General features: G+C 48.3%; 1 protein-coding gene across 3 annotated transcripts in view; it reads left to right on the top strand.

Moving 5' to 3' along the window:
* Positions 1–26,053, top strand: part of PDK2 (pyruvate dehydrogenase kinase 2) — a 243,586-nt gene that overhangs the window by 53,945 nt on the left and 163,588 nt on the right. For all 3 annotated transcript variants that reach the window (XM_044055144.1, XM_044055143.1, XM_044055145.1), the window contains one exon: positions 22,782–22,966. In XM_044055144.1, the coding sequence (XP_043911079.1) occupies positions 22,782–22,966 (185 nt within the window). The remainder of the gene's footprint in view (positions 1–22,781; positions 22,967–26,053) is intronic.

The following is a 26,053-nucleotide window of genomic DNA, read 5'->3' as shown; positions in this document are numbered from 1 at the left end:
GCTTCTCCTGACACAGCACAATTACAAAACTCTGCATTCCAACCTGAAAACATTACAGCTAGCTGCCTGGAAAATACCTTGACTCATCACCACGATAAGCTGTCCAAGAGAGTGAAGGATATCATCATGGAAGCTCGCAGGCCTTCCACACGAAAGGCATACTCAGCAAAATGGAAAAGATTTCACACCTGGAGCACCTCAAAGGGCCTAGATGCAACAGTTATGAACATGGCGCATATCCTGGAATATTTAGCAGACATGCTCCACAATGGCCTGTCTTACTCTTCCATTAAAATTCATGCTTCAGCAATTTCAGCAGAGTACAATACTGACCCACCTCTCATCCTCTGCTAAGACAGTTTCTAAGAGGAATTAAAAACATCAATCCTCCAAGGAAACCACCACTGCCTACTTGGGACCTTAACTTCGTGTTGGAAAACTAACACTGCCTCCCTTTGAACCAGCAGCATCTGCAGAACTACAGATCTGAAGTAGGCAGACTTCATTCGTCTGCAACCTGTGGGTATCGGATCCGATCTCGGATCCGAGCCGGAAATTCAAAAGCTTAGGCTCCGAGCTCCTAGCTCCTCCCTCTTACCCATAACCCCTTGCCAAGCCCTGACTGACCTCAGATTTCGTTTGCCGCTTTTCAAAAAGCGAATTCTAGAGCTCCTGGCGTTGGTTGAGATAAGTGTAGATTTTTGACAGGAAAAGTTTTCAAATTCTCTTTTGGTTATTAATCTAGTTAGTGTTGTGTGTGGTTAAGGCTTTCCTCCCTCTTTAGTTAATTTTCTCGGTTTTCGTAGTTTGTTTTGTGTGTGTGTGTACTAGGCCTTAGGTGTAATGTCTGAAGCCCCTAAGGCTGTTTTTCGAAGTGTGGCCATAAGCTGTCCCCAGCAGATGGCCACACTGCAAAGGCAACTTGGGGTTGAACACCTGTCTTCTGGTTGTACCATTTGTGCAGGGTTCAACCCCGGCTTTAAGGAACGGAGGTCGAAGTTCGTGCTGGCGGGTCTTTTACCCCAGATACTGCTTCGCCTCTGCCCTTCCAGTCAGCAACCTGTTGCTGTGAGTTCTCCCCTCCGGCTGGGACTCAACCTCCCTTAAAGTTGCGGAGGAAGGATTCTTCTATGGAGAGACAGAAGGAGAGGCACAGGAGAAGCACCACAAGAGGAGAGCCGAGCTTCTAGTTCGGCTCCTCCATCTAAGCGGGCCTCCCTGTGCCTTCTAGCCTTCCTCCTCCTCGGCTCCACTCCCTCGGTTCTCTCCTGGACCCGAGGAGGAGGCTAGCCCTTCCAGGAGGTCACGAGGCGGCTCTCTAGGTCCGCCGGTGGCCTCCTCTAGATCGACCTTTTCAATGGCGAAGCTGATATGGACGGATGATGAGGAAATTCATCCAGGCCCAAATGCAAATGGAGTGCTCCTAGCCCCCATCCGGGAGGGCTTTGACCCCTTTTCCCCATTAGCTCCTTCTCCGACCCATACCACGGGTTGGAGCCCGTGCAGATTTGGATCCGGGGTGGGTCGGATCCGATAGGTCGGCGCACCTCGGATCCGTCCATCCCTTGAGTGCTTGGTATTTGGACCCGACCTCGGAGCCGAGGCGAGCCTCGGATCAAGGGAGCTGGTGTGTCTTCGCTCCGTCCAGGTCGGAGCACACTGGTCTCGGATCCGGCGGTTTGCTCCGACTCCGATCCGTCGTCGGATCCGGCTCGGGCTTAGAGAAGCTGGCTCCCCTCGGCTTTCAACGTTATGGAAAGGGCACTGTCGAGACATCCGGACCCCGGTCCCTGCCAGCTCCATCCGCACTCCATTGCAGTTGGGCCAGGCCCCACCAGCGGTCCCAGGGACAGCCCGCCTCGATGTCCCAAGTGGTTCCCTTGGAACATCCATCTGCTGAAGAGTACTCCTCGGACAGCCCCGATGAAGTACCTCGGAAGCGTAAGTGCAAGAGGAGGCACATGGACTCCCTGAGTCCGTCACTGAAGACACGGACTTGGATGAAGGGAAGGCTCCCCTAGGTCACCCCTGAGGGCGTCTCATTTGGAGACATCATGGAGATGTTAAGGATCGGGGGTGGTCTGCCCCAAGGCTTCTTCGGACGAGTCTGTGTTCTTGGAGGCATTGGCGGGCCTTCTACCTCTTGGGTGTCCTCCTGCTGACCCCTGGTGGATCTTATATCCATCAGGTGGAAGGATCCGGACACCATTGAGCCTATCCTAAGCGCCGGACCGCATTCTTTCTCCTCCATCAGACCGCACCCACTGGAGTAAGGGTCCCCAGTAGATGCCATGATGATGGCTGCAGCCACGAAGAGGAATTGGCCCAGGAGAGTCCCTCCGTCCATCCTCCGGGCAAGGAGTCCCGTTCGATGGATCGCATTGGGAAGCGAGTTTTAGTTCAGCGACCTTCTCCTTGAGAGCTGAACTACATGGCACATGTCATTAGGATGCAGCGGGATCTGATTAAAGAATACGCTGCATCTCCCAGTCCATCTCGAGTGAGGATAAACAGGTTTACTCCACCGAATGGCCACTCTCAGGTCAGTATCCAATACATCTATGCGGCTGCTGTCTCATGCTACTGAGGGAGCCGCTAGAGCCAGCGGAGCAGGCCTTGTCATGAGGCGACAGGCCTGGCTCCGCCATTGTGATTTTGCAGAGCCCTTCAAGGCGACCTTCGCGAATGCCCGTTTCGATGGTTCTGTCTTGTTTGGCAAGACTGTTACATTAGTCCAGAGCGAAAAGGGCGGAAGACGCTGTCTGCCGTTGAGTCCGCTTCTCAGCTCCCCAGAGGTCCTTCTCTAAGAACCAAAGGGACAGAAGAAGATGTGGTTCGCAGTCCCAACCTGCTCCGGATAACCAGTCCTTCCGTGGCAGAGGAGGACGGGAGGTCGTCGTGCCAGAGGCAGGGGCTCCTGGCAATTTTGGGTCCAGAGAACCCTTCTCTGAGAGACCCACGCAGCAGCCCTGAAGGGTTGCCCGGCTGTCCGTCTCTGGAGGCAGTCGGGGCGGTTTCGATGCACCTGACTTCTTGGGAGTCCATAACAACAGACAGTTGGGTGCTTGACTTATATCCAGAGGATATTCAATACCCTATTCAAGATTCCCAAATCTCGCAGCCTCCCAGATGTTCCACCCGACCAAATATCAATCGAGCAGCTGCTAGGAAAGAGCCATCCAGCGTCCCCAGATCAAGCGGATTAGGGTTTTACTCAGGTTCTTTTGGTGCCAAAGAAGGCGGGGACTTAAGACCAATTTTAGACCTTTCCCAGTTGAACCTGTCAGTAACCAAGCAAAGTTCGGATGGTCACCCTGCAATCTATACTCCCGTCTTGAGGAGAACGACTGGATGTGTTCCATAGACCTCAAGGATGCGTACTACCACATTCGGATGGACAGACGATCCAGGAGGTTTCTTCGCTTCCGGCTGGGAGCCAGTCATTATCAGTTCAGGGTCCTCCCCTTTGGTCTCACCTCAGCCCCCATGGTGTTTACCAAGGTGTTAGCGGTGGTAGCGGCCCACCTGAGGCTCCAGGGATTACAGGTCTTTCCGTACCTGGACGACTGGCTCCTGACGGCATCATCAAGGCATCTTCTGTGCTCAGCCAGGGATTACTTTCTTCAACTAGCACCAAGGCTGGGCATCACGATCAACTGGGAGAAATCTTTTCTGAATCCAACTCAAATTATAGATTTCATAGGAGGAAGACTAGACACCAGATCAATGCGAGCCTTCCTCACCCCAGACCGTATCGCCAGCCTGAGGTGTCATGTGACAGCAATCCTGCAACCATCTCCAACTGCAGCGGTCCTGAGGGCCCTAGGTTCTATGGCGGCAGCTATCCGCTTCTAATTCATGCCCGTTTGCATGCGGGTTCTTCAATGGACCCTTCAAGTTCAGTGGTCTCCTCTTTGTTCGTCTCTAACGCTCCGATTGCGGTCAGCAGAGCGTGCAGGGACTCCCTTCTGTGGTGGCTTCTTTCTCCGGAGCCCTAGCAGGAGACCTTTTGCGCTGCATTTCCCGAGCCACAGTGACCACGGACGCTTCTTGCCTCGGGTGGGGGCATTCTGCGGAAAGATTGTCCAAGGCACGTGGAATCCCACAGAGACGTCATTGCATATAAATGTCCTGGAAATGAGGCGGTGCTCCTAGCGTTGCAAGCACTTCACCACGTTCTTCCTACAGGGACTATTGCTATTCAGACAGACAACATGTCCGTAGTCTGGTATATCAACAAGCAGGAGGAACCAGGTCTTACCCCTTTGTCGAGAGGCCATGAGAGTCTGGGAATGGGCAATTTCACCAAACATAAAGCTTTCTGATAGCAACGCATTCCGGGAAAGTCCAACATCCTGGACAAGCTCAGTCGCACCATCCTTTCTCCACACGAGTGGTCCCTCAATCTTCAAGTAGCGAAGAAGATTTTTGCGTTTAAGGGCAACCCTGTTGCGATCTTTTGCTTCTCCCTCAAAGCAAATGCGACAATTTCTTCGCTCTGCTTCCCCACCAGGAGTTCGAGGATGCTCTGGTGCATGCTTGGCCTCCCGGTCTCCTTTATGCCTACCCTCCACTTCCTCTGATGCAGAGGCTTCTGCAGAAAGCCAACAGTTTGGGGAGCAGAATGATTCTCATTGCCCCATTCTGGCCTCGACAACCTTGGTTCCCCTCGTATGGTCTCACAAAATCAATCCACCATGGATTCTGGATCCAATTCGGATCTCATCTCTCACCCTCTGGGAATGCCAGTTCCCAATCTCTGGACCCTGAAGTTGACAGCTTGGCTGCTCCAATTCCAACCTTAATTAGGACTCCGGTATCTCTTCACCGGTCAAAGCCATTTTGGTGGCTGCTCATAAACCTTCCACCAGACAGGTTTATCGGAGTAAATGGAAGAGGTTCTCTATATGGGCAGGACAGAGAACTGTGGATCCTTTTTCAGCACCTATCTCTGCGGTGCTAGATTTTCTAACAGACCTCTTTCATCAAGGGGCTAGTTCTTCCACGATTAAGGTACAATTGCTATCTCGCATTATCACATTGGTCATGACACAGCTCCTTATGACGGCGAAATTATGCAAAACATTTCTCAAAGGAGTTTTTTTGTTGAGGCCTCCAGTCAAGGAGGTTGTACCACCTTGGGACTTGTCTTTAGTCCTGCAGGCCCTTACTGCTCCTCCCTTCGAGCCTGCAGCTTCTGCTGATTTAAAATACCTTTCCTGGAAGACTGCCTTTCTGGTAGCTATCACTTCAGCCAGAAGGGTGTCTGAGCTTCAGGCTCTGTGTGTCAAACCGCCTTATCTTTCTTTCTTCCCTGATAGGGTGTGCCTCAGGACCAATCCATCTTTTCTTCCGAAGGTCTCTTCTGAATCCAATATTAACCAGTCAATCAATTTGCCTGTATTTTTCCTAAGTATTCAAACAAAGGAGAATACAAATTGCATTCATTGGATGTTCATAGACAATTACGTTTTATATTAACAGGACAGCTGGCCACAGGAAATCAGATCAGCTGTTGTCTCCTTTGCTAAATTTGCTCTGGGTAAAGCAGTATCTAAAGTCACTCTATCTAAATGGATTGCTAATTGCATTCTGCAGGCATATGACACTTCAGGCAGACCTGCTCCTCAGAGGTTACGGCTCATTCTACTAGGGCAGTTTCTCGTCAGCCGCCTTTAAGTCCCGTGTTTCGTTGGATGATATCTGCGGCAGCTACTTGGGCCTCGCCTCATACTTTTATTTCTCATTACAAGGTGGATGTTGTTTCTAGAGGAAGAGCATCCTTTGGCTCAGCGGTGCTCGGAACATCCTTCCATGACCGCCCAAGATTCAGGTAGCTAGGGACTCTGTCCCACAGGTTGCAGACGAATGAAGTCTGCCTACTTCAGATTTAGAAGTTATGTACTCACCATAACGTTCCATCTGAGTAGGTGACTTCATTCGATGCCCTCCATCCCCTGACCTTTATAGAGCCAGTATTTATGCTGTTTTAGTATACTGTGGTCAGTATTTTGAGGCAAACTCAATCTGAGGTCAGTCAGGGCTTGGCAAGGGGTTATGGGTAAGAGGGAGGAGCTAGGTAAGCTTTTGAATTGCCGGCTCGGATCCGAGATCGGATCCGATACCCACAGGTTGCATCCGAATGAAGTCACCTACTCAGATGGAACGTTATGTTGAGTACATAACTTCTAATTCCTCTCTTGGAAGACTGCCTTCCTTCTGGCCATAACCTCAGCAAGAAGAGTATCTGAGTTACAGGCCCTCATGGCAGTACAGCCATTTCTTATTTTTCATCAAGACAGAGTCTCATTGAGAACCAATCCTTCATTTATGCCTAAGGTGGTATCTAGGGTCTCATTAAACCAAGCTATTCACCTGCCTACCTTCTTTCCAAATCCACAAAACAAAGGGAAAAGCTTCTGCACACCCTGGACATACACAGACAGTTGCGCTACTACTTGGACAGAACAAAAAATTACAGAAAAACTGACCAGTTGTTTGTAGCATATGCTGCTGGTGCACAAGGAAAAGCAATTTCAAAACAGACAATTTCAAAATGGATAGGGAATTGCATTCATTTCTGTTACTCCTTTCATGGAAAAACTGTGCCAGCTAACATTAGACCTCATTCGACCAGAGCCACAGCCACCTCCACAGCCTTCTTAAGAGGGGTGGCTACCAAGGACATTTTAGAAGCTGCTACATGGAGCCCCGTGCATACATTTTCCAAGCATTACAACTTACCTTTATATTCCAGATCCAGAGCAGGCTTTGCTACGGCAGTCCTGCAGGGCATTTTAGCTACACCATCCTTTACATAGATCCTCCACCTCCAGATTGGCTATGGTATTCTACCCATATGTGATGACTGCAGATGCATCCTTGAAGGACATAGTACAGTTTTGTACCTACCATAAATGTAGATGTCCTATAGGTATGCATCTGCAGTCAGGTTTACCCTCCCTCCTTCTCCTCTGTGGTATTCCTTGGGTACATTCCCCTCTCATAGCTAGCTGGAGTTATCTATTATGGTGTATTTGTTTTTATATATGTATATATTTTTGTGCATGTTTGGAATTTATTGCATTTCTCCAAATTTAGCCTTCCTTAGAGGGCACCTGGCATCTGGGGCAAGAAAAACTGAGGAAGATAGCGTCGGCTGACGCTTTTATACCCCAGGTGCTCTGATGTCGGGGAAGGGGCGACATCAGCCGACGCCGGACCCAGACTTTGGAATCCGGCCGACCGAAGGGCTGCCTGAGGCAGGACAACCCATATGTGATGACTGCAGATGCATACCTATCGGACATCTACATTTATGGTAGGTACAAAACTGTACTTTGTGGTAGCCCTAGGTCGGCCAGAATACCAGAGTCAATGTTTTTGTGTGCCGGCTGCCATTGCCTGTAGTCTGACGTCAGGTCATCAGTGCTATAAAGCAAGGCAGCCTACGTCAGTACATCAGTCTTTCTTGCCGTGGGGCCCTTAGCAGAAGCAGTTCGCACGAGTGCCAGTTGGTTTCTACCAGAAGTTGAATTTCAGCAGAAAACATCTAAAGCCAAGTACCCTGTTGGGGACCCTTTTTTTCTTGCTCTAACTGATGTTTGAAAAAGTTAACAATTGTCTCGCCTGTGGAAAGCAGATCCCACACCAAGACTTTCATTCCTACTGGATCACTTGTTCAGGCCCAGACCACAACGTCCCATGTTGCTGGTTCTGTGCCCTCTTTAATACGAGAACCATTCTCCGTAGAGCTCTTTTTGTAGACAATTATTTTCGTATTCGGTCTTCGAATTCTTATATGGCATCCATCAGCCAACAAATCTGTCGACATTCTGAAAAAACGTTGAGATAAAGATAAAGACAGGCCACACAAAGCTAAGCCTTCTGATGATGCAACCGCTAAGCAAGTCGTCCGTTCTCTGGAATTCAGTGTGGTGCTTTCGCAGTCCCTGATGCCTGAATCGCTTTCTACGTAGGCCTCTGCCGAGACACTTTTCAGAGTCCGGTATGCCGCAGAAATCCATTTTGTCTTCTGAGTCTTTGGTTGTCTCTGCCTCGGTTGAGTCCGGAGCCGCACCGCAGGCACCGGCTTCTGAGGAGACCTTTCGCACTACTGATTCTAAACAAAAAACATCTTCACATCCGACTACCGCTTCTCAGAGACCGATAGACTCTTTCAGGCCCAAAAGCCAGGCCACTCCTAGAAAATCTGCTTCTAGCCACCATCTTGCTACTACTCCCCCACCCCAAGCTCAAATGCTCAAAATGGTGGAGGATCTCATCTCCCTTATCCAAGATACTAGGTCCCCACTCCAAAAAGGAAAAGGCATCCTTCTCCAGAAATTATGACCAAGAGTCTGAGGAATCTGAGTATTCTGTTTTTTTTAAGAGGAACAACATCCCTTAACTGTTTGAGGATTCAGATGCAGAGGAATCCATCCCTTATGCCTCCTGTCCAGAGGACCTCTCCTTTGGGGAAACCCTTCAGTCCCTCAGGGAACATTTTCAGTGGGATTCTCAAGACTCCTACAGTCAAAGAAACGACTTAGACAGTTTCTGGACCTGCCCCAGCACAGACCCCTGTCCATCCCACCTATTTTGGAAGTGGTGGATGATGTTTTCCATGAATCCAGCCTAGCACATGATGCTCTGCCTCCTGCTACAACAAAACCTGATATGTACTACAGAGTACCAGATTCTCACAAATACCTGTACAAAAATCCTTACACAGGGACCCAAAGGAGCTAAGACTAGTTCTGCCAAGAATCCTCTTCCTTCTGAAAAGACTCCAGAGCTCTGGACAGATGGGGTAAGAAAGTTTACATCTCTTCAACCTTAACTGTCAGAGCACTCAGTTGTCAGTTCCATATGTTAAAATATCAACAACACACTTTGGAACAATTAAAACAGAAGAGAAGATTGCTACCTCTCCTGACGGTGCCATCTCAAAAGAGCAGGCAAAATTGCTACACTCTGCTTGTCAAGTGGCCAAACACTCATTACACTGTGGATATGACGCCCTAGAAGCCTCTAGCAGTGCAGCAGTGACAGGATCTGTTATTAGAAGACATGCATGGCTGAAGGAACAACCTTTCCCTAATCATGTCAAGTCTAAATCTATTGATGCACCCCTAGATAAGGAACGCCTGTTTGGGGAAAAAGCAGAAGAGGTGCTTAAAAAGATGGAAGACAAAGCAAAATCTATGCAGATAGTAAAAGATTTCTTTCAAGTTCAACCTCTCGGATTCAGCAGGAACTTCCCCCACTGGGCCTTCCCAGCACCTAGCAGACAGGGCCAAGGTAAGCCCCACAGGGGCAGGCCGTCCAGGCCCCTATCCCAGGGCCAGCAAAGAAGCAAACAATGGACCACTTTCATCTCTAAGGAAGCAAACAATGGACCACTTTCATCTCTAAGGCAGGGAGTTCTAAGCCAAGCTTTTATGGCAAGCACTCACAGTGACTCTCCCTCCCCCCCTGCCCTCCTTTCACTCATCTAAAACTAGGAGGAAGGCTCACTCTCTTCAGGGACAATTGGGTCTCTATAACCGAGGACCAATGGGTCTTAAAAGTCATTTTTCAGGGATACAGATTCTCCTTCAGCAAACTCCCTATTCCAAGAGGGTACCCAGATCTTCCCCCAAACTAGTGGGCAGAGGCATTGAAACAGGTCCAAACTTTAATATCTCAGGGGGCAGTAGAACCTGTCCCTCCAGATCAAACAGGAAAAGGTTTTACTCCAGACTATTCCTTTTTCCAAGAAAAGATGGCACTTTGCACCCCATGCTGGATCTTTCCAAACTGAACACCTCCTTGGTGGTCCCCAGATTCAAAATGCTAACCTTGCAGCAGCTCATGCCTATGCTCACACAAAATGCCTGGCTTGTGACACTAGATCAAAAGATGCCTACCTCCATATCCCCATCAGGGAATCGTGCAGAAAATTCCTGCCCTTCAGAACAGGCTGTCAACACTTTCAGTTCTCTGCACTGCCCTATGGCTTGCCTACTGCTCCCAGAGTTCACCAAATGCTTGGCCCCAGCTATAGCATTCTGCAGACAGCGAAGTATACAGATCTGAAGTAGTTTACTTCATGTGGTCTTCAACCTGTGGGAATACAGATCCGAGCCGGCAACTTTTGCTAGCATCAGCTCCAAACTCCTCCCCTTACCAATAACACACCTCCACTGCCTTCCATCCCCAGATCTCGTTTGCCGCGATTTGCTTTAACATCGTGTCTTCTGAGCTCAAACTAGCAGTGGGTTTAAAACTTTTTGTGAGTAGATAATTTTCCTAAATCTTTCTCAGTTAGTGTTAGTATAGGTCCCCTTTCTCCTCCCCTCGCTTGGTGCTTCAAGTGAGTGTTTTTTTTAGGTTAGAGTAGTTGTTCTGTGGTGTAGGTAGTAGCTTTCCCCTCCCCCCTTCATTGTTTTCTGTAGACGAGTGTGGTGAGTGGGTGTGTGTGCGTTTGTCATTTAGAAAGAACTTGCCTGTTTTTTTTTCCAAGGCTACCTTTCTAATGTTTAGGATGGCGGAAAAGCTTGACCCATAATGCCCTGCTCTACCCTCATGACTAGATCTTCTACCTCTTGGGTGTCCCCTCTGCGACCCCCCTGGTGGACTTTTACCACCAGCCAATTCCTAAGAGGCCAGATAGGATCCTTAGCCCCACGTCCGTGCCCATTGGATGGAGGAAGAAGCCTCCGAATGCCATTGGCCGGGCCACCAAGAACTGGCTCAGGGGAGAGTCCCTCTCAGTCCACCCCCAGGCAAGGAGGTGCCGGATGATGGACTTGGGGAAAGCCGGATGTTTGTTTCAGCGACCTTCGGTAAAGGAAGCTGAACTTGTTGCTTTATGTCATTAGGATGCATCTTATTTATTAAAACCCAGAGGCCCTACTCTAGGAACCAAAGGGTCAGAAGAAGAGATGTGTTCCGGAGTCGCAGCAGTCCCAGCCCTCGGACAACCAGTCCTTCCGTGCAGAGGAGGGACAGGAGCGCCTCTAGCCCTAGAGGCAGGCAGAACCCAGAAAGGGGTCGGGGACCTTTTTTCTGTGAGCGGCCCGGCGCGGCAACCCTGAGTGCTCCCCGGGCTGAGGCAGTCGGGACAGTGCAGGGGGGGCGCGCGGGGAGTTCATAACATGAGGAGGTTATCTCATCGGACCGCTGGGTTCTCCAAATCATATCTCCCTCACCTTCCAAAGTTGAGTACAACTGGCGGCAATTTCTCATTATCACATTGGCCATGACTCTATCCTCTCTTATGTCAGCCAAATTGTAAAATTTTTTTTAAAGGTACTTTTCTAACCTCCCTGTTTTCTTCCCTAAATGAAAACAAAGGTGAATATAAGCTCCATTCATTAGATGTTCACAGGCAACTTATTTTTTATCTGAACAGGCCCTGGCTGGTCATAGGCAATCCGACCAGTTGTTTATTTCCTTTGCAATCAATTCAATTTGCAAGCCAATTTCCTTTCTAAAGTTTTCTGTGTCCGCTGGATTTCACGAGGTGCATCTTATTGGCTTCAAGCCCTTCCAGGAACCCCCCTGGCCTTTCAGTTTCCTGCATATTCTATGTTACCCTTTTCAGGGGTATGTGCTTTTTAGAACTCGATCTCTGAGGTCATGAGGGGGGGCAGCAGGGGAGGGGAGGAGGAGAGCTTGGATCCCTTGCTTGGAAACCCACAGGTTGCAGACAAATGAATACACCTACTCAGATGGAAAGTTATGGTGAGTACATAACTTCTAATTTTCATGCGCTGCACAGCATGTGGCCATAAGCTATCCCCAGCGGATGGTGTGTGTTTTGTGCTTGGGTGTGGCCCACCTGAGTGTGGAGTGTAGTATTTGTGCGGGATTCAACCTCCCGCACCCTAAAGGATAGGAAAGCCAAGTTGGCCCTCAAAGGTCTTCTTCCTCCTTCCGACTCTCTTTCTTCGACTTCGGTCACAGCGGCTGCTGTGGCTGCCTCTCCCTCCTTTCTTCCTCTGGCTTCTCCTCCCTCCCAGGCTGGGACTCAACCTCCTGTACCAAAGCCTGTGGTAGCAGAGCAGAAGAGAGGTAAAGAAAGGGAGAGTCGAAGACGAAGGCAAAGAGGAAGAGGTCCCCAAACCTCACTTCTCCTAGTAAGATACCATGCACCCTTGACTCCCCTCGGCTCTGATCTCCGAGGTTCTCCCCAGAGCCGGAAGAGACATGTCCGGCCTCTCGGGCCTCGGTGCCCCATCCTGCCAGGTCAGAGTCCATGGACTTGTCAAGGTCCATCCACTCCTTGTCAGATATGGATCTGGATAAGATGATGAGGTGCTTTATCCATACACAGATCCAAATCGGGGTCTTGCCCAGCCCCCCTCCCTCTGGAGGGGGGAGTTTGCTTCTTTTCTTTCAACCCATTTCTCCTTCCCCGATCCGACCTTCGGCTTCGGAGTACTCGGATCCAAGGTTGGCTCTGGTCAGGGGGTCGGCGCCGATGGTACCTGCTTCCTCAACGCCGACAGTTGCCTGGAACGTTTCGGATCTGACCAGCTCAGATCTGAGCCGGAGCTTGGGTGTCAGATCCGAGGGAGTGGAACCTTTTTTATCAGCTCCAACTTTGTCGGGCCAGGTTCCCTCCCTCGGAGCACCGTCCACCTCAGGCCCAGCTCCGATTCTTGCTTCAGACCCAGGGAGACCGACCTCCTTATTGGTTTCTCAGGAAGTTTGCTGTCCTTCGGTGTTCGATGTGGTAGAAAGGGTTCTCTCCGTCGGATCAAGACCCCTGACAGCCCCCTCGGACTCCTCTCAGACCCCCTCAGCTCTGTCTATGGTCCCCATCATCTTACGAGAGGGACAGCCCCTGCTCAAAGACCCCCAGACAGCTCCCCCCAAGGAACAAATGCCTTATGAGCACCCCCTGGAGAGACCCACCGGAGATGTGCCTCACGAGCATACGTGCAAGAGGAGGCACTTGGACTCCCCCGAGTCCCTCACCGAGGACACTGACTTAGATGATGGAGAGGGTTCCCCAGGGTCACCTTCCGAGGATGTCTCCTTTGGAAACATCATGGAGATCCTGCGCCAGCGGGGAGTTGGTCTGCCCCCAAACCATCTGATGAGTCTGTGTTCCTGGTGGCTATCAGCACGGGCCAATCTACTTCCTGGGTATCAACAGATCCTTTGGTGGATTTGGTCACCTCATGGGCAAGGAAGGAACCGGACACCATGGAACCTATCCCTAAGCGACCTGATAAAATCCTAAGCCCCCCCATAGATAGGCTATCTTGGCATAAGGGCTCCCCCCGTGGATGCCATGGTGGTAGCAGCAGCCACTAAGAAGGAACTTGCCCAGGAGAGTTCCTCGGTCCACCCTCCTGACCGAGAGGGACTACCTAGGGAAGCAGGTGTACACTTCAGCTACCTTTTCGATTAGGGCGCGGAATTACTTGACCCATGTCACCAGACTCCAACGCGACCTAGTAAAGGAGCTGGAGGAGTCCCCCCCCCCCCCCCAAGTCCATGTCGCAGGAGGACAAGGCTTCGTTCTCCGTGAGAATGGCCACTTTAAAAACAGTATCTAACACATCCATGCAACTCCTCTCCCATGCTACGGAAGGAGCGGCTAGGGCGGCTGGGTCCAGCATGTCCATGAGGCGTAACGCCTGGCTCATGTTATGTCAGTTTTCCGAACCCTTCATAGGTTGGTAGTAGGCTATCGGCCCTAGGGCCTATACAGGCCTAGCCATAACAATTCCCTGGCTATTTCTTCCCACACTATTTACTTCCCTGGACCCCTGTCTAGCAGGGCGACTGACGTGATCCCCTGGGTGAATTTCCTTTCTCCCATCCAATCGTCAAGGTTCCTTTTTGAAGAAGGCCAAAGAGGCGTTCTGCTTGACATGTATGGGCAGTCTATTCCAGAGTCTGGGCAGTCTCTGGGTCAGGAACCTATCCCTCCAGCATGTTTTATTTATTGTGATGACCAGGTTTAAATCCCTGGATTGTGTGGCTCTGAGGGATTGGGATTTCTTTAAGTGTAGCATATCCAACAGCTCTGGGTTTGACATGGCCTTGTATGTTAAGCAGAGATCACCTCTGAGGAGACAATATGAGAGAATAGCTGGAGTTTTTTAAAGTGGTCAGCATAGGGCATCTGCTTTAGACCTGTGATTCTTTTAGTGAGGTATTTCTGTGGCCTTTCCAGTTGTTGCAGATGTCTTGAGAGGTACATTCCAAATGGGTTGTTGTATTCTATAATGGGTCTAATGAGGGATGAGTACAGTGGGACAATGACCTCCTTTTTTCTGGATGAAAATCCTTCATGATGAGGTGTGCCACATAGAAGGATTTCCTGACTGTTGTGGTGATGTGGTTTTTGAAGGTGAGACCAATGTCCACCTGTGTCCCCAAGTCTCTTATCACACTTTCGGTGTTTAGTGTACTGCCACCTATGTGGTAATTCATGGGTACATGTTTTTTCCCAAAGGGGATAACTGTACATTTCTTGGCATTGAGCTTGAGCCCATGGCTCTGGCACCAAGCATCTGTTTTGTAAGGCCCTTTTGTAGAGCATCCACATCATTTGGGGGTTCAATAATGGCTCTCCGTTTACAGTCATCTGCGAACTTTGTTAGCCAGAGTCCCTTAGTGTTGGCCTGTACTTCAGAGAAGTAGATGCCAAACAAGAGAGGTCCCAGGACTGAACCCTGAGGTACTCCACTTGTCACTTGTCTGGAGCTGGATTTGGAGTCAGCTACTTTAACAGTGTGGGTTCTGTCAGTAAGCCAGTTGGCAACCCATCGAGTGACGTAGGGATTAATGCCCAGCTTAGTAAGTTTATCTATGATTCATAGGTAGGTACTAGGCTATCTGCATTTGTAAGCCTAGCCAGAGTGTGTCAGCTTTCACCGCCCCATTGATTTAATTATAGGCAAGTATAGGCTTGAACCCAGGACCCTGCATACCCTAGACAAAGTGATTTACCACTAAGCCATGCCAAATTCCAGAGTGGGGGATGGTGGCAAAGGCCTTGGCGAGGTCCAGATAGGTGGTGTGGACTGCCTTACCCTCGTCCACAGCTCTGGGGACTGATTCAAAGAAGTCAGTCAGGTTCAGGAGACAAGATCGGCCATTCATAAACCCAAATTGGGTTGGGTCCAGTGTTTTAAGGTTGCCATTGTCTTTGTTTATAAGTTCCATAATAATACGTTCCATGGTCTTGCAGATCAGGCTCGTCAGACTGATGCAGCGGTAGTTCCCGGGATCCAAGGTGGATCCCCCCCCTTGTGGAGTGGGATAACTGTAGCTGTACCCCACTCAGTGGGCACAAAGCCTGAGGTGAGGGTATGATTAAACATAATGCTTAGGTGAGGTGCCAGTTCATTTTGTGGTTCATGTAGTGCACCTGGGATGTCATCTGGTCCCATGGATGCTGTATTCTTAGCTTTGGAGAGTGCGTTTTTTACCTGTGTGGCCATTATTACCGGAATTTGGCAGTCGTCTGGTATTGCGATGGGCCATTTAGGAGGTGAGAGGGGGGTGAAGTTGGCACTGAATCGATCTGCCAGGATATTGGCAATATCCTTGGGATCAGTATATTTAATGCCATTCTGTTGTAGCTCAGAGCAGATCTGAGCATTGCCATGTAGATTCTTGACATAATTATAGAATGCCTTGTGGTTGTCTTTGGAATCTTTGGCAATTTTATTTTCGTAACTAGCTTTGGAGGATTTTATGAGGGATCTCAGCTTCTTACTGAGGCTGGTACGAGAGTTATTTGCATCCTGGGATTTTCCTCTCTTCTGCAACAGTTTCTTCCTTTTGTTGTAAAGTTTGTTTATGGCAGGGGACCACCAGATTGGCTTCCTTTTTTTGGAGGAGAGCATCTTGGTTCTATTTGGGATGGCACGATTCATGCATGAATGGATGTGCTCATACAGTGCCTTAGTGTAGGACTCGGCAATCGAACTTTTAGTTCCCCGATGTGGTTCTGGAAGTCACAGTATTCCTGGGACACTTCAGGGCTCTTCTTCCCCTAGAGGCAGAGGGGGACAGAATGGATGCCGTCCCAGAGGCAGAGGGGGTCTGGGGAACTTCGGGTCTCAAGAACCTATCTTGGGCAGCAACCCTGAGGGGTTGCCTGACTGCTCTGCTCTGGAGGCAGTTGGGGGGGGCGATTGTCCTTGCACCCAGCGGCATGCGAGTCCGTAACAACGGACTGCTGGGTGCTTCAAATCATATCCAGAGGATACTCTATCCCCTTCGTGAGTTCCCCCATATCTCCGAGACCCCTCCCAGACGTACCACCCACGCAAAGGGAGGCAGCAGCACAGGAAATTTCCAAGCTGCTAGGAAAACGAGCCATCAAAACCGTCCCCCCAGATCAGTCCAGATCGGACTTCTACTCCAGGTTCTTTTTGGTGCCAAAGAAAACGGGAGACTTGAGGCCCATTCTGGACCTCTCTATCCTGAACCTGTCAGTTGCCAAAGAGAAGTCTGGAATAGTCACATTACAGTCCATCATGCTGTACCTGCAAGAGAGCAACTGGATGTGCTCGTTAGACCTCCAGGATGCTTATTATCGCACAAAAATGCACAGAAGCTCCAGGAGGTTCCTCCACTTCCGGCTAGGAGTCAGTCATTACCAATTTCGAGTCCTACCCTTTAGCAAAGTGATGGCGGTTGTAGCGGCTCAACTGAGGCTTCAGGGGATTCAGGTCTATCCGTACCTGGATGATTGGCTCCTCACTGCTCCCACCAGGCGTCTACTTTCCCAAACAAGGGATTATTTCCTGACACTTGCCGTGCATTTGGGTATCACAATCAACACATCCAAATCTCTCCTAGATCCTGTACAGGTGATCGACTACATTGGTGCCAGGATAGATGCTCTTCAGTGCAAAATATTCCTGACCTCGGAGAGAGCTCAAAACCTGAGGATGCTTGTCTCCCTGATCTACCGTTCTCATCTTCCAATGGTGGAATCGGTGTTGAGAGCTCTAGGCTTGATGGTGGCGACCATAACTCTTCTCCCGTGTCTTCAGTTACACATGAGGATTTTACAGTGGATTCTAGCTGTCCAATGGTCCCTGTTGGAACTGCCATTGACATATCCAATTCAACTCGGTCGAGTCTGTCGGTCGTCCCTCATATGGTGGATGAGCTCTCGGGACATTTTGGAGGGACGACCCTTTGTTCCAGCCCCGGCCCAAACCACAGTGACCACGGATGCCTCCCAACTTGGGTGGGGTAGGCATTGTTCGGGCAGGACAGTCCAAGGCCTGTGGTCCCCCATAGAGACCAGCTTGCATATAAATGTCCTAGAGATGAGGGCGGTCCTTCTAGCATTGCAGGCCCTTCATGCCTTTCTTCCTCTGGGAATGATTGCAGTTCAGTCAGACAACATGTCAGTGGTCTGGTATATCAACAAGCAATGAGGGACCAGATCTTACCCCCTTTGTCATGAGGCCATGAGAGTGTGGGAATGGGCGATCTCCATCAGTTCCTTTCTCATCGCAATGCACATTCCAGGACGGTCCAACATCCTAGTGGACAGGCTAAGTCGGACCATTTTAATGCCTTACAAGTGGTTTCTGAATCTGTCAGTAGCGGAACAGATCTTCAGCGAGTGGGGTCAACCTTGCTGAGATCTCTTCGCATCTCCTTCCAACGCGAAGTGCAGCAAGTTCTTCGCTCTGAACCCCCTACTGGGGGAGTCCCCCAGAGAATCTGTAGTTCATGCTTGGCTTCCCGGTCTTCTGTATGTTTACCCGCCTGTACCTCTCATTCTGAGGTTTCTACAGAAAGCTCATCGACTGGGGAGCAAAGTGATCCTCATTGCCCCATTCTGGCCTCGTCCGGTATGGTTTCCCTTTCTTTGGTCTCACCTTCTGGCTTCACCTTTGATTCTGGATCCCATTCAAGATTTAATTTCACACCCTTCAGGGGTGCCTCATCCGAATCTGGACAGGCTGAAGCTCACAGCTTGGCTGCTCTAGTTCCCGTGATTGCTAGGACTCCCGGACTGTCCTCCTCAGTTAGATCTATTTTGGTAGCTGCTCATAAGTCTTCGACCAGGAAGATTTACCGCAGCAAGTGGAAAAGTTTTTCTTTCTGGGCCTTTCAAAAGAGTTTAGACCCTTTCACGGCTCCTGTTTCCACCATTCTTGATTTTCTTGCTGATATTTTTCAACACGGAGCTAGTTCTTCTACTGTCAAGTTCAGTTGGCTGCCATTTCTCATTTTCATGTGGGTGAGAAATCTGCCTCCTTAGCCTCTTCCAGACTGTGTAAAGCCTTTATCAAAGGCACCTTTTTGTTAAGCCCCTGGTCAAAGATCCTGTTCCCTCATGGGACCTTACTATGGTCCTTCAAGCTTTAGTCGCTCCGCCTTTTGAGCCTGCCGCGACTGCAGATCTAAAATTTTTATCTTGGAAAACAGCTTTTCTGGTGGCTATTACCTCTGCAAGAAGGGTTTCAGAATTACAGGCCTTGCCCATCAAAATTCTGTACATGATTTTTCACAAAGATAGGGTTTCCCTTCAAACCAATCCATTCTTTCTTCCAATGATGGCATCACCAGTCAATATCAATCAGACTATCAATTTGCCTGTTTTTTTCCTAATTTTACGAATAAGATGGAATACAAACTCCACGTTATGTTCACAGACAGTTGGGATTCTATTTACACAGGACAAACTATTTCCGTAAATCTGATCAATTGTTTGTAGGTTTCCCCAAAAAGGGTTTATAGAGGGATACATATCTCCAAGGTCACTATAGCTAGATGGATTTCTTCATGCATCCTGCAGATCTATAAGGACAGAGGCATGTCTCCTCCAGGTCAGGTGAAAGCTCATTCCACTAGGTCCATGGCTACATTTGCAGCCTTTTGGTCTAGAGGGTCTTTGGATGATATTTGTTCTGCAGCTAAGTGGTCCTCATCTCATATGTTTATTTCTCATTACAAGTTGGATTTGACTTCCAAAAGGAGAGCATCTTTTGGTTCTGTGGTGCTCCAGAATATCCTTCCATGAGGGCCTCCCAGGAGTTTAGTAGCTGGGGACTCTGTCCCATAGGTTGAAGACCAAATGAAGTAAACTACTTCAGGTAAAGAAGTTATGTACTCGCCATAACTTTCCATCTGAGTAGTTGTACTTCATTTGTCTTCAACTGTCCCTCCCTCCTTCCCTCGGACTTGGTGCATGATCAGCCTACGGGCTGCAGTATAGGTCACAAGTAAATCTTTCAAGTCGGGCTCTCAGTATAAGTTCAGCAAACTCGATCTGGGGATGGAAGGCAGTGGAGGTGTGTTATGGGTAAGGGGAGGAGTTTGAAGCTCGGAGCTGATGCTAGCAAAAGTTGCTGGCTCAGATCCGATACAGATCCGTATTCCCACAGGTTGAAGACAAATGAAGTAAAACTACTCAGATGGAACATTATGGTGAGTACATAACTTCTTTATTTGCCCTTACCTGGATGACTGCCTCGTTCAGGCAGAGTGCAAAGAAAAGTTGCTCCAAGATCAGTTTGTCAAATCACTCCTAACTTCCCTAGGGTTCACCATCAACAAGAAAAAAATCAAAGCAAAATCCCACCAAAAAATTGTTTTCCTGGGAGCTGTGCTAGACACAGTAACCCACGTGGCCTTCCTGTCCCCAGAAAAGAGTTTCCTGCCTCTCTACTTCACCCAGCTGGCCTCCAGAAGTCACCTCACTGCGAGGAAGGTCCTGCAAGCTCTGGGATACATGGCATCTTGCATCCTTCTCATCCCTCTCGCCAGGCTTCACATGAGAAAACTTCAGTGGTACTTAAAGAACCTTTGGTGTCAGCACTCAGTCCCTAGAGACCACTCTCCCTCTGATCCGTTGCATAAGGGACAAATTATTCTGGTGGGCAGAAGCCTGTGCCATGAACAAGGGTCTTCCCTTCATCCTTCTGGCCAGACCATCACCGCAGATGCATCAGACATTGCTTGGGCCGCTCACTTCACAGGCAGATGTACCCAAGGCCTTTGGAATGTCCAGCAGCTTCACTTGCACATCAACCAGAAAGAAATGATGGCAGTGCAAAAGGCTCTGACTTCCTTCCAACCCCATCTCAGGCCAGGGGTCCTCCTTATAAAAACGGACAACATCACAGTAATGTGGTACATAAACAAGCAGGGGGCACCCAATCTTACCCCCTGTGCAGGTTAGCCATGAGCCTCTGGCTTACAGCCATCTCCATGGGGCTACACCTAATTGCCCAATACTTACAGAGATTAACAACACACTGGTGGACCACCTAAGCAGAAACTTACTGGACCCCCACGAATGGCAGCTTTGCAGAGAAATCTTTCTGCAAATCACCCAGGAGTGGAGGACCCCAGAAGTGGACCTCTTTGCCTCACACCTCAACCACCAGCTACACAAGTTCTGTACCAGGGAGTACCAGACCCTAGCATGGAAGTTGGATGCCTTGACCTTCCACTGGAAACTCCCTCTTTGTGTACGCATACCCCCCTCTGCCCCTTATTCCCAAGATTCTGATCAAAATAAGAGAGGAGAGACCAAAGGCCATCCTCATTGCTTCAGATTGGCCCAGGCAGCATTGGTACCCCTTATTACTTAGTCTGACCTTACAGGCCCCAAAAGTGCTTCCCCAGATGTCAGACCTCTTAACCCAGGAGAGTGGGAAGGTGCTGCACGCAGACCTACAGACTCTCAAGCTTTGCGCATGGCTTATACACTAAAAACTAACAAGGAGTCCCTGTTAAGTAGACAGGTCCTGGACATCATCACACAGGCCAGAAGACCCAGCACAAGAAAATCATATGCAGGAAAATGGAAAAGATTCTGCTCCTGGAAACAGTCAAAAAGAGGGCAGTACTTCCCAACCTTCCATCCCTCTCATCCTTGATTACCTAGCAGAGTTGCTCAATAGTGGCCTCTCTTTCTCCTCCATTAAAATCCATGTCTCTGCCCTTTATGATTCAGACCCACCCCCTCTTCTTTCATCCTTTGATTAAGCAATTCCTCAGAGGGGCTTCTAATATCAGGCCCAGAAGGCCTCCGACGCCACCCTAGGACCTGAATTATGTGTTAGAAAAACTAACCTTACCCCCTTTCGAACCTGCCGCTTCAACAGAATTGAAATACCTCTGCCTTCCTACTAGCTATCATCTCAGCCAGAAGGGTCTCAGAACTTCAGCTGTCATGGCTGTCGTGGCCTTCATAATTTTTCAAGCAGACAGAGTCTCCCTGAGGACTAACCCCTCCTTTATGCCCAAGGTGGTATCTGATGTGACACTTAACCAAGCCATACACCTTCCCACCCTCATAACAAGGGGGAAAGAATTCTACACTCACTAGATATGCACAGGCAACTGGGATACTATCTGGACCGTACAAAGTCATTCAGAAAAACAGACCAGCTTCTTGTAAGCTTTGCCCCAGGGGCAGAGGGGAAGCCCATCTCCAAACAAACCATTTCCAAATAGATTTCACACTGCATCCATTTTTGCTACAGACTACATGGGAAACCCATCCCTAACTCTATCCGTACCCACTCCACTAGGGCAACCTCCATGTCCACTGCCTTCCTCAGAGTAGTATCTACCAGGGACATCTTGGAAACGGCCACATGGACCTCTGTCCATACCTTTACAAAGCATTACCACCTACCACTTTTCTAAGTCTAGGGCAGGGTTTGCCTCTGCAATTCTGCAGGGCCTCCTGTTCCATACGTAGGATTAAACCTGTCCTCCCACAGGTGATGACTGCAACAGTGAAACATGAAGAACGTAGTACAGTTGTGTACACTTAACATAAATGTAGATGTTGAAGTGTATTCACTGTTGTAGTCTTGGTTTCCCTCCCTCCATCCCCCATGTAACATCTTCCCTAGGGGACACACGCTTCCCAAGGTGGCTTTCAGCCACAAGGACCACTTCCCTCTTTTCCCTTGTGCTTGTGACGGGTTAGGGCAAGAAAAACTGATGTAATGATGTCGGCTGCCTTGCTTTATAGCACTGACACCCTGACGTCAGACTATAAGCTACGGCAGCCGGCGCACAAAAACATTGACTCTGGTATTCGGGCCAACCGAGGGCTACCACAGCAGGGATAACCCCTCAAGTGATGACTGCAACAGTGAATACACTCAAACATCTACATTTATGGTAAGTGTACACAACTGAACTTTTCCTTCTGCTAAAAGTTAGTTTCCCTTTATCCCCACTTGAAAGCATGTTTTCTCTGTCGCATGTGTTTTCATATTCCACTGCTACTTCTGTGATCTCTCTGAAATCTTTCCTTCCCTTGCTGAATAGAAAGGTGGTTCCTTGCTTTCACTTGTCCATTGGACTCTGTGTATAAGAGGAGGACCTTCACTGCATTGCCTCAGTAGTGTCCCCTCACCCCACACATTTAGTTGCATTCTCTCACATTATTAAATAATATATTTGTAAGAGTAAGGACATTTTAGATGTCTGCGGTAGACTTCAGTTTTGCCACTTGGACATCAGTGATCAGTCTCAGATGTAACACATTTTTCTCTCAATTGGAATGCAGTGTCCTGGGAGGTAAATTTTTATCATTCACTGTGTAGTAAGTTTGCCCAGTAGCATGTGAGTTATTTATTTGCACTGTCATTCAGTGTTAAGCCCATTTCTCATGTAAACTATATCCTTTGGTCCATTCAGGTATAAAATTTGTTAAAAGTCAGGATGTTTGTCTGTAGCTGATTTTTCATGCAAAAAAAAAAATCCATGAGCATTAAAGTTACCATTGCTTAATTTTAAATAGTGTATTTTTTTCTTTTGAGCAGCTTTGCAGATGCTCTCATTAGAATTCGCAATCGACACAATGATGTAGTTCCCACAATGGCACAAGGTGTGATTGAGTACAGAGAGACATATGGAACTGATCCTGTAACCAGTCAGAATATACAGTATTTCTTGGATCGCTTTTACATGAGCCGTATCTCCATCCGAATGTTGATTAACCAGCACAGTAAGTGTGACAAGCTTGAACCTGGAGAGTGTGTGGTGTAAGAGTGCATTCATTGTGCTGCAAAACATATCATACAACTATAACTGCAGGATTTGGATGATAGGGCATTATCGGCTTTAATTTTTTTCTAAACTGTACATGAGCATGTATTTAGGAGGTTGCTAGCTTCTCCTTAAGCACAGATTTGTCTCTCATCACATCAGTAGCTGAATGGTGTAAGCTATAGGGCAGTCTGATTAACCTTTTAACCATTCTGTGCTAGCCATGTTATGGATTATTCTCTGTTAAGGATGTGTGTTTGCAGTGCTTCAGCTAAGTGGTTTAGAAACACCTCTTGCTACTTTATTTCTTATATGGCACATGCGTTCGTCATCCTGGATAGTTTACATTACTCATTTATTCAGTGCCACAATGTATGCTAACATTGAAGATGTTTATTCAGCTGATCTGATATTGTTTATTTTGTCCTTTCTTCAATGGTTTTGTCTTTGGATCCGACTTTGGCCACTTTAGACTTTAGGATCCACAACCCAAGCTTCTCCCTTTACCCATAATCCCCTCCAATCCCAAACATTAGCTCAGATCTAGTTTGATACCTATAGAGACCAAACCTATGCCATGTAAACAAGAAAAAATTCTTGTTGCGCTGAAATATCACCCACATTGGAGAAAAGGCCCAGTGGTGGATTCCATGTTAGTTAGCAGCAGTAGATGCCAAAAAGGAGCTGGCTGAAGATAGCTCCTCTGTCCTTCCCCGTAAGAGGTAGTCCAGGGCTTTGAACAGGTTTGGGAAGCAAGTTAATGCCTCAACTACCTTTGCTGTGATGGTGCTGAATAGTTTGCCATATATGACAAGATTTCAGAGAGATTTGACCAAAGAGCTCTGCAAATCTCTCTGGGTGCATGCCTGTGGAGGACAAGAAGACTGTGGACTTGCAGCTGGCCACCTGCCAGTCTCTTTCCAGTACCTTGCTGTGTCTCCTCTCCAGTGTTACTGAAGGTGCTTTGAGAGCTGCAGATACAGGCATTACCAAAAGGAGACATGCTTGGATGCTCCATGTGTCTTTGTGGAGACTTTCAAGTTGTCCTTTGTGAATGCCCCTTTTGATGGTTTGACCCATTTTGGACCAAAAGTCAAAGACATACTCTTCAGGAGTGAGCAAGATGAGAAAACTCTTTCTGCTCTAGAGATACAGTTTTCTGCACCCCAGAGGTCCTACTGCAGGAATCAGAAAGTGGGAGGGGGGGTAAGAAACTGCTATTCCAGAAGTCTCAAGGGTTCTTTCTGGACACCTCTGAAGGTAGACCCCTGTGGCGGGGGGGGGGGTTCTAACAGTGGATGTCAACCCCAAGGCAGAGGAGGTCTGCAAAACCAAAGCTTCAGGGATTCTTTCTCTGAGAGGCAGTGTCAGCACTCCTGCACCGATGTTCTTCGTGTTTCACTGTTGCAGTCATTACATTTGGGTAATCTGCTGGCAGGTTGCCCTCAGTTGGCCTGATTAACAAAGTCTTGGGTCCTGCGTTTGTTGCTTTCCCTTCTTCCATGACGTCAGGTCGTCAGGGGCATAAAACATGCAGCCGACGCCATTACATCAGTCTTTCATGCCGCGCGGTGCCCGAAGCAGAAGCAGTTCGCAAGTGCCGTTCGGCAGACTCCTGAAATTTTCGTTTTTGAGTTTCAGAACCGAAGTCTTCAATTAAAAAGCTAAGTACCCCGTTGGGGAAACTTTTTTTCCTGCTCCTTACCGATGTCAGTAAAAGTTAATAATTGCATTACTTGTGGGAAGCAAATACCTCATATGAATTTTCATTTGCACTGTATTCCTTGTCTAGGCCCTGACCACAACGTACCTTGCTGTCAGTTTTGTGCTAAATTTAATCAACGCACTATTAAACATCGGTATATTTATGCTTCTAAATATTTTGGCTCATGCTTTAATTATCCAGAAATGTCATCGGTTAGCAATCCGACTACCAGAATTCCTAAAAAATGCAAAGAAAGAGACACAGACAGGCTGTTGATGTCCAAAACTGAAGACGACTCTTCCCCTAAGCCAGTCACCAGTTCGCCAGTACACAGTGAGGCACTTTTGCAGCCCCTGATACCCGCTACTTTTAGAACAAAACTATGGGGTGCCTCCTCCTCCAAATCTGGAAACAACAAGACACCTCCCTATGGTAAGCAGTCTCAATGACTTCCCTCTACACTTACCAAGCGCTTACCTTTCAGCCTCCCCTTTGGGGGGAAAACTAGCACTTCATGTAAAAAACTGGCAACTTATAACCCAGGACAAATGGGTTTTAAATATAGTATCCCAGGGATACAGATTTAATTTTCACACGTTGCCAATCCCAGCCGGATGGCCAGACCTGCCCCCAAATCGGTGGGCAGAGGCCCAGAAACAAGTACTGTCTCTCATGAACATGGGAGCTATTCAACCAGTCCCAGAAGAGGAAAAGGGACAAGGTTTATATTCAAGACGTTTCCTGGTACCCAGAAAAGACAAATCATGTCGTCCAATTCTGGACTTATCTACTCTAAACACATTTCTGGACATTCCAAAATTAAAGATGCTGATCTTCAACAGTTACTTCCTATGCTAGGCAAAGATGCCTGGTTAGTAACTCTAGACAAGAGGCTTACCTGCATATCCCAATCAGGGAATCTTGCAGAAGATACCTCCTTTTCAAAGCAGGCTATTTGAATTACCACTTCTCTGCACTGCCCTTTGGCTTATCTACTGCGCCCAGGGTCTTCGCAGAGTGCCTGGCTCCAGTAATTGCATTTTGCAGGCAAAGAAATATTCAAATATATCCATACCTGAATGACTGTCTAATTCAGGCAGAAAACAGGGACATTCTTCAAAAACATCTGGCGTTGTAAAAAAAGGTTCAAACTTGTTTAGGGTACACCATAAACTAAAAGAAATCACAACTGGTACCCGCTAAAAAAATTACATTCCTGGGTGCAAGCTTGAATACAATTGCCCAGATGGCTTACCTTACGCCAGAAAAGCAAATTCACTTGGTGACTTACTTCAAACAGGTAGCCACAAAAACCTTGCTATCTGCAAGACAAATTCTGCA

The sequence above is a fragment of the Protopterus annectens genome, chromosome 13.part0 (genome assembly GCF_019279795.1).
Source record: "Protopterus annectens isolate FY-2018-M chromosome 13.part0, PAN1.0, whole genome shotgun sequence".
Lineage (NCBI taxonomy): Eukaryota > Metazoa > Chordata > Ceratodontiformes > Protopteridae > Protopterus > Protopterus annectens.
This window is presented reverse-complemented; position numbering and strand designations above follow the sequence as displayed.